At 35.2% G+C, this 15,223-nt stretch overlaps 2 protein-coding genes across 2 annotated transcripts; both read right to left on the bottom strand.

Moving 5' to 3' along the window:
* Positions 1-4,567: 4,567 nt before the first annotated feature.
* On the bottom strand, positions 4,568-7,971 carry LOC105336757 (fascin). The gene is made up of 2 exons (XM_011441192.4): positions 7,044-7,971; positions 4,568-5,390 (listed from the first exon to the last, which is right to left on the bottom strand). The coding sequence occupies exons 1-2, from the start codon at positions 7,920-7,922 to the stop codon at positions 4,761-4,763; spliced, it is 1,509 nt and encodes a 502-aa protein (XP_011439494.3). The 5' UTR covers positions 7,923-7,971; the 3' UTR covers positions 4,568-4,760.
* Positions 7,972-10,110: 2,139 nt separating this feature from the next.
* LOC105336758 (protein singed) lies at positions 10,111-12,026 on the bottom strand. The gene is made up of 2 exons (XM_011441193.4): positions 11,090-12,026; positions 10,111-10,850 (listed from the first exon to the last, which is right to left on the bottom strand). Exons 1-2 carry the CDS (start codon positions 11,975-11,977, stop codon positions 10,221-10,223), a joined length of 1,518 nt encoding a protein of 505 aa, XP_011439495.3. The 5' UTR covers positions 11,978-12,026; the 3' UTR covers positions 10,111-10,220.
* Positions 12,027-15,223: the final 3,197 nt, after the last annotated feature.

The following is a 15,223-nucleotide window of genomic DNA, read 5'->3' as shown; positions in this document are numbered from 1 at the left end:
ATATATAAATGTCTATATATATTTAACTTAATTAATATGTTGTTAATAATGCCACAATATAATTTTATATTGAGAAAATAAAGAATGACTCTTGTATACATGTAGTCATTGAATTTGAACCTGATACTGAGCATGAACCTGTAGATATGTTAAAGAGTGTCCTATATTTGAAACATTTGCAAAAACTATTTCTTAGTCTTACTTTTTTTTTTTTAAAAGTAATGGTAATAGTAATGCATTACTTTACTCATGTAATGGTTATGTAATGCATTACTGCAAGAAAATCAAGTAATGGTAATGGTAATTTAATGCCCAAATTCATGAAGTAATGGTAATGTAATGCATTACTTTACAATGTAATTCGCCCCCAGCCTGGCTGGTAATATAGAACATATATTATGTCTATGGCCGATTTCATTTTGTGCCTTCAAAACCAGCAGGGTGTCAATTTCAACATTTTAAATAATAGGTAAAAATGTACATGTACACTACACGTACATTTAGAAGATATACATGTACGAGCGCGGTATTACATATCCTACATGCATTTTTATGAGATTATATTCGAGGTTTCCCCAATTAATGCAACCCATTTCTTTCTAGGAAGAAAGTCATCTTATTGATCACAAAATTCAAACAATCTCCATCCTATGATCGTTATTTACAAAGCACTTGATCATAGTTTCACTCTTAAATGCTTCTGCCCACGGATTTTTCCCCAATAGAAACAGCCAAAGCATATAGCCGTTTAAATAGAAATAAGTCAATAGATCATTTGGTAATGGTATTCATATTAAATCTCAGACCATTAAATAAACTGTATTTTTCCGCCAATGACCAACAATCAAAACAGGGTTACAATAAATCTTTTTATGTGCATTTTTCTGTTTTTGCGCAAATCATAGAGATTTATTATTAATTTTTTTTTTAATGAAATAGTAAATCAAATTAATCTTTATATTGTCACGTATATTATGAGTATTTTGTTTCTGGAAAAACAATTTTTATACAAAGAGGGCGTTTCCGTTTTGTTTATGAATATCAATCAATTTCATCCAATGAACCCTCTTAGATCGTGGAAGGCGTGGCCGATCTAAATTTCAACTGTCATCTCAACTGTCACCTCAACTTAGAAAAAAAGGGACTAGTTTGAAATTTGACGGAGGCAATTCTAAATCCTTTTTAACTTTATCACTAATTAGTTTATTCTCATCATTGCAACAAACAATATATATTGAGACGATATACATGTACATATTAAGTAGGATAAAGTACTACTGAGCAAGAAAGCGCGTACAGTGCATGTTTATAATTTATTTGAAAGAATGTCTCTAATGCAAAATACATGCTTATACACCACTCATTATTGTATCGATGCAGTTATTAATGGCCATTGCTATTTTTAATGGTCGGGGGGGGGGGGGGGGGGATAATAAATGCAGAACTGTTATGGTAGCTCTACGGGAAACTCCAATCGCAACTTCTCGGGCCTTTCCGGCAAGCTCGGAAAAACACATCGAATGTATTACCTAGGCGTCCATGACAACCCCCCTTTTTATAAAACTTGATATAAATACAACACATTTTATGATCTGTTGAGATGTGAGCTATACTTCATTAAAGTAAACAATATACACTAAAATGTAACAAAGAAGCGACACACAAGACTGTATAACCGATACTTATTCTAATGGGAAGCGACTCCATTTTGCATAAAATTCTAACATCCGGTGATGTTAATACATTCGAGGTGTTTTTCCGAGCTTGCCGGAAAGGCCCGAAATGTGCGATTGCGGGAAACTCGGCTTGAAAAACCAAGTACCAAAGAAAACCCTGCAAAATTATTGCGTAAAAAAGTTGCGCATGTGGTGTTTTGGACTTATTAATATATTAGCGTATTTTAGGACATCAATATATTCCGTAAAAATAAAAATACCAAATATTCTCGACTCGGAGACATTTTACTTTATATGTCATTACTTTTCTTATCTCTAAATATCTTATAAACACCCCCACCAGCCCCGTAAAGTGAAATGGTGCAGTTTGTTTACATGTCAAAATGGCGACTCTTGATCCTGCATGAAGTGAATTTAACACGCTTTACTTTCCGAGGTCGGGTAAGGCGTTTAGGAAAAACGTTTAGAAGGCAAGTAAAGGGATAAATTTGTAGTAAATCTTTTGGTATGGAAATATTTACTGAATATATCTCTTCATTAGTTTGATATTAGTCAAAAACCATGCGTAACGTTTTGTGCGCCGTAAGTATACAGATTTTTCTTCTGTGTGCACGTAACTGTACATAGCTCTCCGATCTGGCAACCCGATTTTCCCATAGAGCTAAAGTTTTGCAGCCAAAGGGGGGTATATAAACGCACAATACAAATAAAGAAGATTTACCACTAGACCACACGATAGACTTCTGAACTTTCACTTTCTATTAACCCTTTCGGATTTAGAAGTGATAAATTTATTCGTTTTTGAATTACTCAGACTCAGTACTATTCTTGATTCATGTACATTTGATTACTTATATGTGACTGTTTATGTTTGACAGTTTTTTAAATTGAATCCCAATTCAAAGATGCGTATCGACAGAGGAAATCCGGGTTGTGTAGGGTCTATCAGTCAGTTCATTGAAAGGCGAGAAAAATACCCGCTGTATTTGATATAATCTTAATCGATTTCTTTATTATTTTTCTGTCTTTGCTTTTTTTTTTTTTTTTTTGGTTTCGATTTTGTTTTTTAAAAAAACCATTCCGATCGGTTCTTTGCATCGAAAGTAAACAAAACCCAAGAAATGTCTGACTTTACTATTTAACATAGCTTTCACAAGTAATCAAGTCGTAAAAGGAATTTTTAGCCAATTTCAATTGTTTTAAAAATTAACTTTAAATTGTCCGTTTTGAATGCTTAGTTGACATTTTCCGTTTTGAATCCGGCGGATGAGTAAATAAATTCCAGCACAAAAGATCTTATAATCTAACACCCGATATCAACTATAACATTTGGAGTATCGTAGGATTTTTATTCTAATCGGTGGTGTTTTTTTCCTTTCAAATAATGAAGTACTATAATGAAGAATCCTCGATGCTTTGGAGGGCAGATTGGATGTGATTGCATTATTTTGACGCTCAAGTTGCGGTAAGCTTTCACACCGTTTCACACAAATGAACAGAAGATCGTATTGTGTTACAAACATTATTAATGCCCTCTTACATGTAATTGAAAAAAAAAATTACTTTCGAAATGAATTTTTAATGATCAACCAAAATTTGAGAGTTACGTGTAGTCGTGGAGATAAAAGCAAGATATATACAGAGCTCACATTTATTTGTCTAGTAAACAAGGTTCGTGCCCATCTTCTAAATTTGTGTTGAATTAAGCATTTAGAAATCACTTTTCGAGATGATTTATCTGTCTTCTAATTCATATAAGCATTAATAATAATTACATGTAATACTAATATTAGATATCATTAACTTTCTTAAATTACTACTGTACAAATCAAATATCTACGTACTGGTGTAATTTATTATTGTATAAATACAAACTGAGACGTATTTGCAATAATATTGTATTTGTTTTTTAACGTGTAGTGAGAGGGCGAATCAAGTTTTTATAATACCATTGTATAAATATATAATGAAATAAAATATAATCAAATCAATAATAATTAGTTCCTAATGTTCATCACATTCATTTTAAGTCTAAAACTGGAACTTTCATTTCAACATTCAAAATGTAAACAAAAAGAGGATGTAGGCTTTCTTAACGTAGCAATTAAAGAATTGTAAGCTCTGTATCTTGCTTATAACTCAATGACTGACATTCAAATTTTGTTATAACTAAACAACTGCGTTATAATGGCTGCATATAATTTCATGATGCTGGTTATAAATTAATTTAAAGTACTCTCACGCATGCGGTTTTTTATTTTATACACCGCATGAAAATTTTAGGTTATCACTATTTGAAAGGAAAATACAGATATTCTCTATACATATGATAATTATACATTTTGTAGTTTGTGGTGTTTACTTGTTTATATCATAAGGAGAACGGTCTCTCAAGTCCGTCCCAGGCTACCGTTTTTACCACTTTTTGCTTTTAAAAATTCGATATTTATCAATGTTTGAACAACATTCAATCGCTTATTATAATAAATGAAGAAATAAATTCCAAAAATAATTCTTAAAAAAAAAACCCAATTAATCACATTATGCAGGTTTCAAGACATGGCTAAAATAATAAAGCTTGTTTGGTAATTTTGCCTTAAAAATTGCAAACGACATGAAAGTACCAGGATGAGAAAGTTATTCGATATGTTCCGAGAGCTTTAGAATGGACGAACGAAATACGATTTTCCATTCATGAATTCATGTAAAACCTTGTCAGTTTTAAAAAGAGGGAACATGTCAAAGAAAAAATCTTGGACTCATTTCCTGAAAATGTATTGTACTTTAAGACCCACATGATGAGAAACATTAAATTGCAAATCAACTATTGTATACAAGTATAGAGACTCCAGCCCCCGACCAACCCCTCCAGAAAAAAAAAAGAATTTTTGTGAATTTTTCGCATGCTTTTTCCAGATTGAACAAAAATTTATACGATGTATAACAAAAGTGCACTACCTATGTATGAACTGGGATTTTTTTTTTTATAAAGGTATACAACCGATGTCTCTTGAAATAGTTACTACTGCAAAAATGATGAGGTGCTATTATTATCTGTTAGATTATAATTCTTTAATTTCAAATTTAACAATACAGCAAACATTGCGCGTCTGGCTCCAACGCAGAAGCATGAAAATGGCCCACTTTATCGCAATGCAGATAACGACCGTTTGGCGCCAAAATTGTGACAAGCGAGGAGTCCCGAAATTCCATCACAAACGGAACAGGCTCGGTGCTGTTCGCTTTAATAGAAGGGTAACCTCCGGTTGGTATGCTGAGACACCAATATTTCCCGTTTTCACTCCGTAAGCTGTATTTCCCATCGTTCATCTGCTCCAGTGTTATAACACTCGGGTAAGCCTTGGTGCAAATGTACTCGTCATTGTTACTTCCGGGAATAGTTTTAATTCCGATGAATCCAAACTCACACCGGAAAACGATCACCGGGCGATTAAGAAGCCGGATCTGGAAACCGCTGTCGTCTGCATCTTCCGGAATACGGGCGGCTAAGTTCCCAGTCCCTTTGCTGGCTAAATATTTGCCATTGGACCCCCTGATTCTCGCCCTTCCGTTAGATAGCCAACGTATTTCGAACATATTGTTGTCTGATAACGTTTTTGTAACTGCCTCGATCCGGCCATCTTGTGTCACGCCCCAAAATGTTCCATCATAGGTTTCAATTGACCATTTCTTTTTCCCGCTGTCGTATTCCAACTGTAAAATTACAAATCTAATGCACATGTTTTGTTCATGAGCTCTGAGCTTGTTCATATGTCCTTCAACAGGTCTAGGCAACCTCCGTTTTTGGAGGATAGCTCAATTTCAAGATGGCTGCTGATTTTTACCATATATGGAAAGTCACTTTGCATTGTGGGTGAAATTATCCTCCATTTTTGGAGGATAGCATGGGTATATTTTAAAGGCTTCGTGCATATCTTTAATGAGAAAATGCAAGCACCAGACCATATGGGAATTAAAGTTAAGGAAATAAACTAATGATTGTATGCGGCGATTTGAAATTCTATGTATAGTATTTTCACAATATGCTTTGAAAAAGTGTACTTCCTGTGTTCAGTTTTACAAATGACATAGACTATTTACATCTGTTTCATTTAATAAAAATCACAAAATAGTGATGTTTATTCCTCATTAAAACATTAATGAGTTCATTCACGTTTAGAGACACATAATAGATATCTTGATCTGCGATATTGTACATACATGTACAAAGTAAATGTTTGCATATATCTTAGGAACTTTGTAGCTCTTATTCTAATTAAGTAACAGGTTATTAAGTATCATTTAGATTTAATCCCTTCACACAAAAAGACATGTTTAAATTTTATTAATCAAAATGATACCATTTATAGGTATCAATTATCCTGAATATTGAAAAAAATGAGTCTTTTTTATTTTTCTTTAAAATCAGCCCTGCAATTATTTAAACTTAAATACTTATTAAATATTATGAATAAATATAATTAATAATAGCTAAATAAGGTGATATTTTTATTGTCTAATAATTATATTTTATTCATAGTTAACTCCCTTTGTAAAAACAGAGTTAATTGCCCTTCATCTGAAAAGATCCACCAGGGGGCGCAAACATCTATCCTCCAATTTTGGAGGATAAAATCTATCCTCCAAAAACGGAGGTTGCCTAGACCTGTTCAATTAAATACATGCGGTAAATAGCGTTGACAAGTAACTTATTTATTAAAGAATTCCCTCTAAATGGTAGTTGGGAAGTACTGCAATGAGTCAGTGCATTTTTACAATGCTAAAACTGTAAATCAGTAAAGTTCGTGAAAGGGGGGGGGGGGGGCTCAATTTTCGCAAATTTCGAAGGTGCATGTTTTACTTTTTATCCCTGTGATGGACGAATTATGTAATAAAGTCTTTATTTATAAATAATATTTGCAAGAAATCCATGCAACCACACCCCAATGAACCCGGAAACAACTGATCACCCCAGGAGATTATCCAACTCGAATTTATTTTTCTGTTCTCCGCATTACACGATATAAACGTTTTTGCCTGAAAATTTCGACAAAAAATAACAGTTATCGTGACAAATTAGAGATCTGCATATTTGTCATCATTGCAAGCACAATTTGAATTTTTTTTTTTCAAACCTTACAATATGAAACTAACACCAAACACTAGTGTTCATTTGATATATTACAGTACAGTAACTTAACCGGATTCTTGAATATTAAAACGTAAACAATATTTCTTCTAAATTACGAAGTATGAATTATCTGCTCGATCATCCTCCTCTCATGTTGCATTACATGTAATTGTTTATTCCTATAACCATTCGAAGTTGAAACCGCATTTGTTAATTAAGTTACAAAGTATACTCACTTGAAAAATTTCGGACTGAGTTGGGACCCGGATGATCTTCAGCATGACTTCCATCCCCACGGAGGCCGTTTTCCCGCCATTTCCCACAATGATGACCTGTGGGTGGCATTCTTCCAGGCGGAAGAATTCTTCCTTGCGCAGGACTTTGTAGTTAGTTCTGAGAGTCCCAGAGGGTCCAGTGGCCGAGAGGTATCTACCATCGTTGTCTTTGAACGCTAAACCTTTCAGACGCTTGTCTTCACTTAAGTGAATTTCCATTCCAAACAACGTGTCCTCGTCTTGGGTGGAAACCAGCGATCCAGTTTTGGAGAGGTATCGATTATCGGAGGTTTTGAATCGATACTTCCCGTGCGTGAACTCCATTGTAAACAAGGCCCGAGGGCCCCATGCTTTGATACCCGCCAAAGAAATGTGATTGGAATCCGCGATCGCAAATTTCTTGCCTAGCATCGAAAAGATTGTTACCTGGGGATGCATAGCAAAAGGAGTATACCAGAGGGACAAGTCTTCGTCCGAGGCCCTCTTGGCGAGACAGTTTATCCCCTCGCCAGTTCCGGCCAGGAAGTATTTATACTTCCTGCTTCTAAAAGCCCAGCGGGCCGACCCGTCTGCAGCATACTCCAGCATGAATTTCTCGTCATCCCCGCGCTCCCTGGTTTCACACGTGACCGTTCCGAGCCGATCGACGGAAATGTAACTCCCGACATAACTTCGGATGAATACGCTTCCGTCGTCGTTAAATTCTACGGTCCATTTTTGTTTCTGTCGTAGAGCGAGGCCCCCCGCGTTGATTTTGTTCCCGTATCTTTCCGCAGTAAGATATTTGTCTTCCGCGTTCACGATCCCAATCACCCACTCAAATGTATTCGCATAGCTCATTTTGGCGGCTTCATGGCTACTTCATCGTGTATGTATTTTTCGATTGTGACGTCATGACCTCTATGACGTCGATTATATTGATCACGTTATTTATTGGTCCAATTCACACTTTGCAAAAGCTGTTCCCCTTTGCGGGGTCAACCCAAAGGTCAAAAGGAAAAAAAACAATTTTTCCACTCTTTATGCAACCAAACATTTGGGCGTCCTTTGAAGAAATCTCTTAGAATTTAATTTATTCCTTCGATGTGTGGGTTGCAATCAATATACACATGGTAAACCGATTTCTAATGTCAAATAACGAAGTTACAACCCTCTAAACTACAAAGGCTACTGTTAGAAATACATGGGTTTTTCCCCAAAGATGAAAGATGGCGGCCAAGGGACATAACTTTTGTAAAGTGTGGATTGGTCTCTCTCTCTCTCTCTCTCTCTCTCTCTCTCTCTCTCTCTCTCTCTCTCTCTCTCTCTCTCTCTGAGACGATCGACTACAAGATCGAACAATTATTCTTTACGCTTGAATTTATTCATTTACAGACATTCACAAATGGCCGGTAATGTGCACGTGTGAGGGAGTTACATCTAACCGACTTTCTAGACTAGGAAAATATAAAGTAATGAGTAATTATAATAGAGCCATGAACCAAAAAAAAATTGGCTTATCTATAAATCGCCATAATTTTTAGCATAAATTGTGTAGACTTTAAACATTACACAACTGTTTTACTTTATTCGATAATATATATATATATCATTCATGTACTTTAAGAAAATAATATCTCTAGTAAAATGAATAATATCAGACATAATTAAAAAGTGATACTTGATGTAACACCCAGAGTTTCGCAATTTATCTAAGTGATTAATATGCTTGCCCGGTGTGTAACACAACACCTCCCTCCCCCTCAATACGTTTAGGTTTTTAGACATAATTAAAAAGTGATACGTGTTGTAACACCCAGAGTTTCGCAAATCTGAGTGATTAGGTTTACTAGACTTTGACCCGTGCGTGCAAAATATATATATATAATATCGGACATTTACGAAATAAATACATCGACACACCGTACTGTAGACATTTACCAGTTTACATCACCAAGCTTTAAGCCAACAATAATGCTATATTAATTTCAATACACTCTGCTTAGTTAGAATAATCTAACTGTGTCTCGGGATAGGCCTCCATAACAGTTAAAATGCCTCCCATATACCCGTAATGTAGCAAAAAATTGCAGAATCGCCCCGAAAGTCTTAAAACTCTACAGTGTAGACATTCATGACAAGGAAATAAAAAAAAAAAGATGAATTCAGTCATTGATGCTGATTAAAGAAATGAAATATAATATTTTCTGTGGTTTTTTAAATGAGTTATAATGCTGAAAACAGTGAAGCAGTTTTTTAATCCGAGTCAAACAGCTTTGGTTTCATCAATATTCAAGGGTATCAATTTTCGCGGATAAGTTTCAAGGATACGTAAATTCATGACCAATGACCCTATCAATACAAAATGTTAATAGAAATTGCACTTCAATGAAGACTTAATTTCGTGGATCAACTTAACAACGAAATCCACGAAAATTGGTATTCATCGAATATTGATGAAACTGCAGAATTGTTCGACACTAGTACTGTATATATATTCATTTGATAAAGGACTTTAATAATCTTTACTTTCTCAATGTCAAATAAATAAACAAACACTTCGACTCTGCCAAAGAAAAAAAAATCTTTAAAACTCCGTAGTACAGACTTTTATAACAATGTGATACTAATTATAATAATATGATGATGATATTCGTTATGAGTATTGAATACAATAATATTATTAATTTTCCTTTTTTTATGAACAAGTATTAAATTTTATTTGTAATATAAATTTCTAAGAATAAGTAAAGATGATTAAAGAGTAGCAGTTTTTAATCTGTATCAACCAGCTTTAATAGTTAAAGTGCGATATTGGATATACATAGATGCGAAAGTGTTTTGATGGAGGATTTTTAATTAATCTCAAATTTCTCAGTGTCAAATAAACAGCAAACGTTAGAGAAAAAATATTAAACTATGTAGCACATAACACGGTAATAAAAATAATTAATGACGTTAGTTATTAATATTGAATACAATTGAAAAAAAAAATAAATGAATTATTTTCTGTAATTTCATAAACGAGTAAAGATGATTTTAGAGTCGCAGTTTTTAATCTGAACAAAGATCTTTTACAAATAAAGTGTTAAATATTGGATTTAAACATGCAAAATTAATTTGATAGAGGACTTTGAAATAATCTCAAATCTCTCAGTGTCATATGAACAGCAAACATTTCGACCCTGGCTCTGTGGAAGTTGCGTGAAAATGACCCACTTTGTCGCAGGTCATATACCGTTCATTTGGCGCCAAAATAGTAACCACCGAGGTATCCCGAAATTCCAGAACGAACGGAACAGGTTCGGCGCTGTTCGCTTTAATGGATGGATATCCCCCGGCTTGCAGATTGATGCACCAATACTTTCCATTCTCGCTCTGCAGACTATATTTCCCGTCCTCCATTTGTTGAACGGAAATAACGCTCGGGAACGGCTTGGTGCAGATGTACTCGTCTTTGTTACTTCCGGTTGCGTTTTTCATGCCTATGTAACCAAACTCGCACCGGAAGACGATCTGGGGACGGTTCAGGAGTCGGATCTGGAAACCTTCGTCTATAGCGTCGTCCGGAAGGTTGGCCGCCAGATTTCCGGTTCCGGTACTCACTAATGGTTTCCCGTTAGACCCTTTAATGGCAGCCATTCCGTTAGAAAGCCACGTGATCTCGAAAAGGTTGTCATCTGATACTGTTTTGGCATTAGCATCAATTCTGCCCCTTTGCCCTACTCCCCAGAATGTACCCTCGTAGGTTTCAATGGACCATTTCTTTTTCTTTCCGTGGTATTCCAACTAAATCGAATAAAAAATAGAAAGTTTGGATAAAGAAATTAACAATTCCATATTTCAATATTGTTCAAATTGCTCAAGAATGTGATTCTGGGAAATCCTTTTTTCTCCAAATTTCAAATTCAAAATAACTTCTTAAAGTAAAACCACGCAATACGGTTCAATCAATCAAAATAATAATTTTTAAGCAGCACATTTCGACATGCTGATCACTGTAACATGTACATGTAGAATAACATTACCTGGAAAATTTCAGATGTTGATGGCTCGTTGTTTTGTTTCTTAAGCATGACTTCATTTCCGAAGGCAACATGCGCCATCTTGCCCTCTGTTCCTAGAATGCTGACCTGAGGATGACAAAGGTCGAACCGGAAGAGTGTCTCTTTTTTCAGCTGCTTTTGTTGCGCTTTCAGGAGACCAGAAGCGGAACTCGCGGACAGGAATCGGCCCTCGTTGTCTTTGAAGGCTAGGCCAGTGAGGGCCTTATCGACGCTGAGATGTACCTCGATGCCGAATAACGTGTCCTTGTCGTGCGTGTCCACCAATGTACCGTCTTTACACAGAGATCGATTATCGGCGGTAATGAACCGATATTTCCCGCAGTGATATACCAGCGTGAATAAAGCATGCGAACCCCACGCTTTTGTACCCGATACCTTCACTCCGTCTTTATCGGCGATCGCAAATTTCTTCCCGGCGAGCGAAAACAGGATCAGTTGGGGGTGAAGCACGAAGGGGGTGTTCCACAGTGATAGCTCCTCCTCGGATGCCTTCTTGGCTAGGCAGTCGATTTTATCTTGAGTTCCCGCCAAATAATGCTTCTGTTTCTTGTTTCTGAAAGCCCAGCGTCCGGAACCGTCTGTGGCGTATTCCACCACAAACTGCTCGTTTTCCCCGCGTTCTGCAGCTGCGCAGGTCACCGTTCCCAGACGATCAACCGAGAGAAAGTTCCTGGCGTAACTCCGAATGTACACCGTCTCGTCCCCGTGGAACTCAACAGTCCACGTCTGCTTTTGGCGGAGGGATGTGCCACAGGCGTTGACCTTATCTCCGTATCCTTCCGCCGTGAGGTACTTTTCCTCTATGTTCATGATCCCGATTTTCCACTCGAAGAAGTTTTCGGACTCCATAATCGACAGTACTGTGAGAAATGTAACTACGCAAAAGTTTTAATGACGTCAGTCTGTACATTGTGACGTCGTTAGTTATGACGTCAACTTGATCTGTAAATAAATATAGACACACAGAAGTATAAATAATTTTTTTTTGTACAAAACTGAAAGTTAAAGTACACGGGTATACTAAAAATATAGACCTAGTGTGTACATGAACTCTCAAATTACGGAAACATTCTCTCTCTCTCTCTCTCTCTCTCTCTCTCTCTCTCTCTCTCTCTCTCTCTCTCTCTCTCTCTCTCTCTCTCTCTCTCTCTCTCTCTCAATGTTCTTAATATTAATGAAAGGGAAATTTTAAAGTGCTGTTCTTTAAAAATAATGATTATACTATCCATTTGTTTAATAACTTTTCCGGAGATTATTAGTTTTTTTGTGTTTTTTTTTTTGTTTGTTGTTGTTTTTTTTTGCCTTTAAGGTTTTGACAAAGGGCAATACTTTGAAAGTTAATTTAAATAAAACCCCACCCGAGTTTGTTCAATCATTAAAAACCTTCAAATTGCATTTGCTCTTTTTCCGTCAATAAAAACACTCAAGTATAACAACCACTTGACCTGCCCGATAACGTTCGCCGTCTCGTCTGCTTTAACCAAGTTTCCCGCCATCTGTCGCTTTAATTCAGACAAATCTTACGGCATATGCGATCGCGCCAAACAAGCAGAGTTTAATCAATTCTACCCCTGGCGACCACTCTAGCTGATAAGAATTTTCTGTCGTAACTTTATGGCATTCTGATAAAATATGCTATTAATAATAATTTAACTTAATTGCAATGCCGAATTTTCCAGTACTTCATATTCGGTATAAAAGTCATCGACTTATATATATAAGATGTATAGATGTATAGATGGCCGTGCCCATTTTTAGACTATACTGAACTCCTTTGAAGAAGAGCTCTGTATAATGACACAGGAAAAAGATGAAATACATATTTATCCAGTATTTTCTTTACTAAATAATAGTTATATAGCTAAGAATATTTTATCTAAAAAATTAATGGTATATCTGATGAATTCGTTGACCGCAAATGTATTCTTAATATCTTTTAATTTTTTTCATAAAAATATATGTTGAAAATTTTTAGAAATATTATTATGCGGTGGAAATACGTCATCAACAGATACTAATAATTAACTTAAAACAATTACTCAAAAATATCAATAAACCGATTATTCCTTTAAAACATTAACCGAGGAACTGTACAAAACAATAAATCAAAGTACTGAAGTAGAACTGAAAGCCGGGCTCTTTTGATGTGTCATTATGCATATTTTGTAGTAAAAACTGGCAATCTCTCTCTCTCTCTCTCTCTCTCTCTCTCTCTCTCTCTCTCTCTCTCTCTCTCTCTCTCTCTCTCTCTCTCTCTCTCTCATGCTTTTAATATCGAAAATGCGCCAGAGAGCGACTGAATTGTTTTGTTAGCGGCTATAAATAAAAATATGTCTGCCTAGTAGAAAAAAATCAACAGTTGCATTTAAGAAGAAGGTACAGTTTCTCTCAATATCTGCCCTAAAATTCAAAAGTTCTTTAAATCTCATAAAAATACAATTATACCATCTTGAACATGTGTGTATATAAAGTACCAGGTCAAAAACTTTTATCTTGTTTCAAAAAAGATTATGAATTAGACATTTTAGCAGATTTCTAAGATTAAGTAAAAAATGATGAAAAATGGCACATTTTCTCATAATTTTTTGAAGAGGAAAATGTGTCCGCAGTTGTCGCCCACAACGAATTTTTAAATTGGAATATTTCATGTGATATCACATGATAAAGTTATAATATGAGTTTCATCGTGGGCGACGGCTGCGGACATATTTATTTTTTATTCAAAAAACCACTAAGGAACTGGCCCCACCGTCACCAACATTTTCAAAGCACTCAACTCAGTCCTCATCTCAAATTCTTAAAAGAAAGTACAAACATTTGAGGTAAAAACTCAGACCTATGGCTGAGTATTGACTTGAGAAAAGTTGGTGACGGTTGGACCCTGTGTCTTTTGCTCAGTTTTTTTTTAATGAAAATTACGGGAAAATGCACTGTTTATGACGTCACAATAAACCTTGTGAAAGTCTAATCACGTAACTATTTATAGATTCTTAATTTATGGGTATTTTTGTGAAAATAGACGTTACATTTCAATTTTTTGTGATATCTTAAAAATCCACTCTAAAACAGGGCAAAATATGACTGAAATTGTACCTTGTTCTTTGGAAATACAGTAAACATCGCTAGATGTGTTTTACTTAAATGTAGAAAGAAATTGACATGTTGATTTTTTTTTCTTTTTTAAATTCTAATCTCTCTAAGTTTTTGGAACTTGTGTCCAATCCTTTTGGCATCATATGTCAATAAAATACATATATGTTAAGCTCAACTCTGTTGTGCTGTAATTGATATACATGTACCTTTTAATAGTAGTGATGCAAGTTAGACTACATGTAGGTATGTCTCTGAGTGAGCAATATGGCCCATGGGCCTCATAAGATAACTTGGTGTGAGTATGGTCTAATATATTCTGACCTTACCAATACATGTACCCTTAAGGGGGCGTGGTCACGATTTTGGTCAAATTCTATTTTTCTGTTTTTTATTATTTACAATGCTTTAGAATTGCATTTTTAAGGTTATATGTGGGACATGTCGATATTGATGTGGATTAAAGTATATTATAATTGAAATACTTTCACCGGCTTAGAATTTTCAAATTTTAAAATATTTAACACAAAAATAGCTTTTAAAAATATTGGGAGAGAAAATTAATTGTAAATCCCCTAGTGGGATTCAAACTCATGACTTACGCATTAGTAGTAAACCCTCTAGCCCACTGCACTACCTGTTAGATAACACGACTGGAGAAGAAACTCCTTATATAATTAAACTTGGTTTTATTATTAGTCCGATAAACAATACGTCACAGCATGGATGTGTCCCATACCACCTTAATGATCAAATGAAATTTAAGTTATAAGCAAGATACTGAACTCACAATTCTTTGTTTTGTAAACAAGGTTCGTGCCCTGTTTTTGATTACATAGGTTCAATATACCGGTAAAAAAAATGTTTTTCAAGCTGATTTGTCTATCTTCTTATTCATTTTAAGCATTAATAAACATTTCCTAACGTTTAACACATTCATTTAAGGTCTAAAATTGGACTTTTCCCTTCAACATTCAAAACATAAACAAAAGCTTTGTTTACATA

The sequence above is a fragment of the Magallana gigas genome, chromosome 10 (genome assembly GCF_963853765.1).
Source record: "Magallana gigas chromosome 10, xbMagGiga1.1, whole genome shotgun sequence".
NCBI classification, from domain to species: Eukaryota; Metazoa; Mollusca; class Bivalvia; order Ostreida; family Ostreidae; genus Magallana; species Magallana gigas.
The sequence above is the reverse complement of the archived record's forward strand: the minus strand, read 5'-3'. Positions and strand labels throughout refer to the sequence as shown.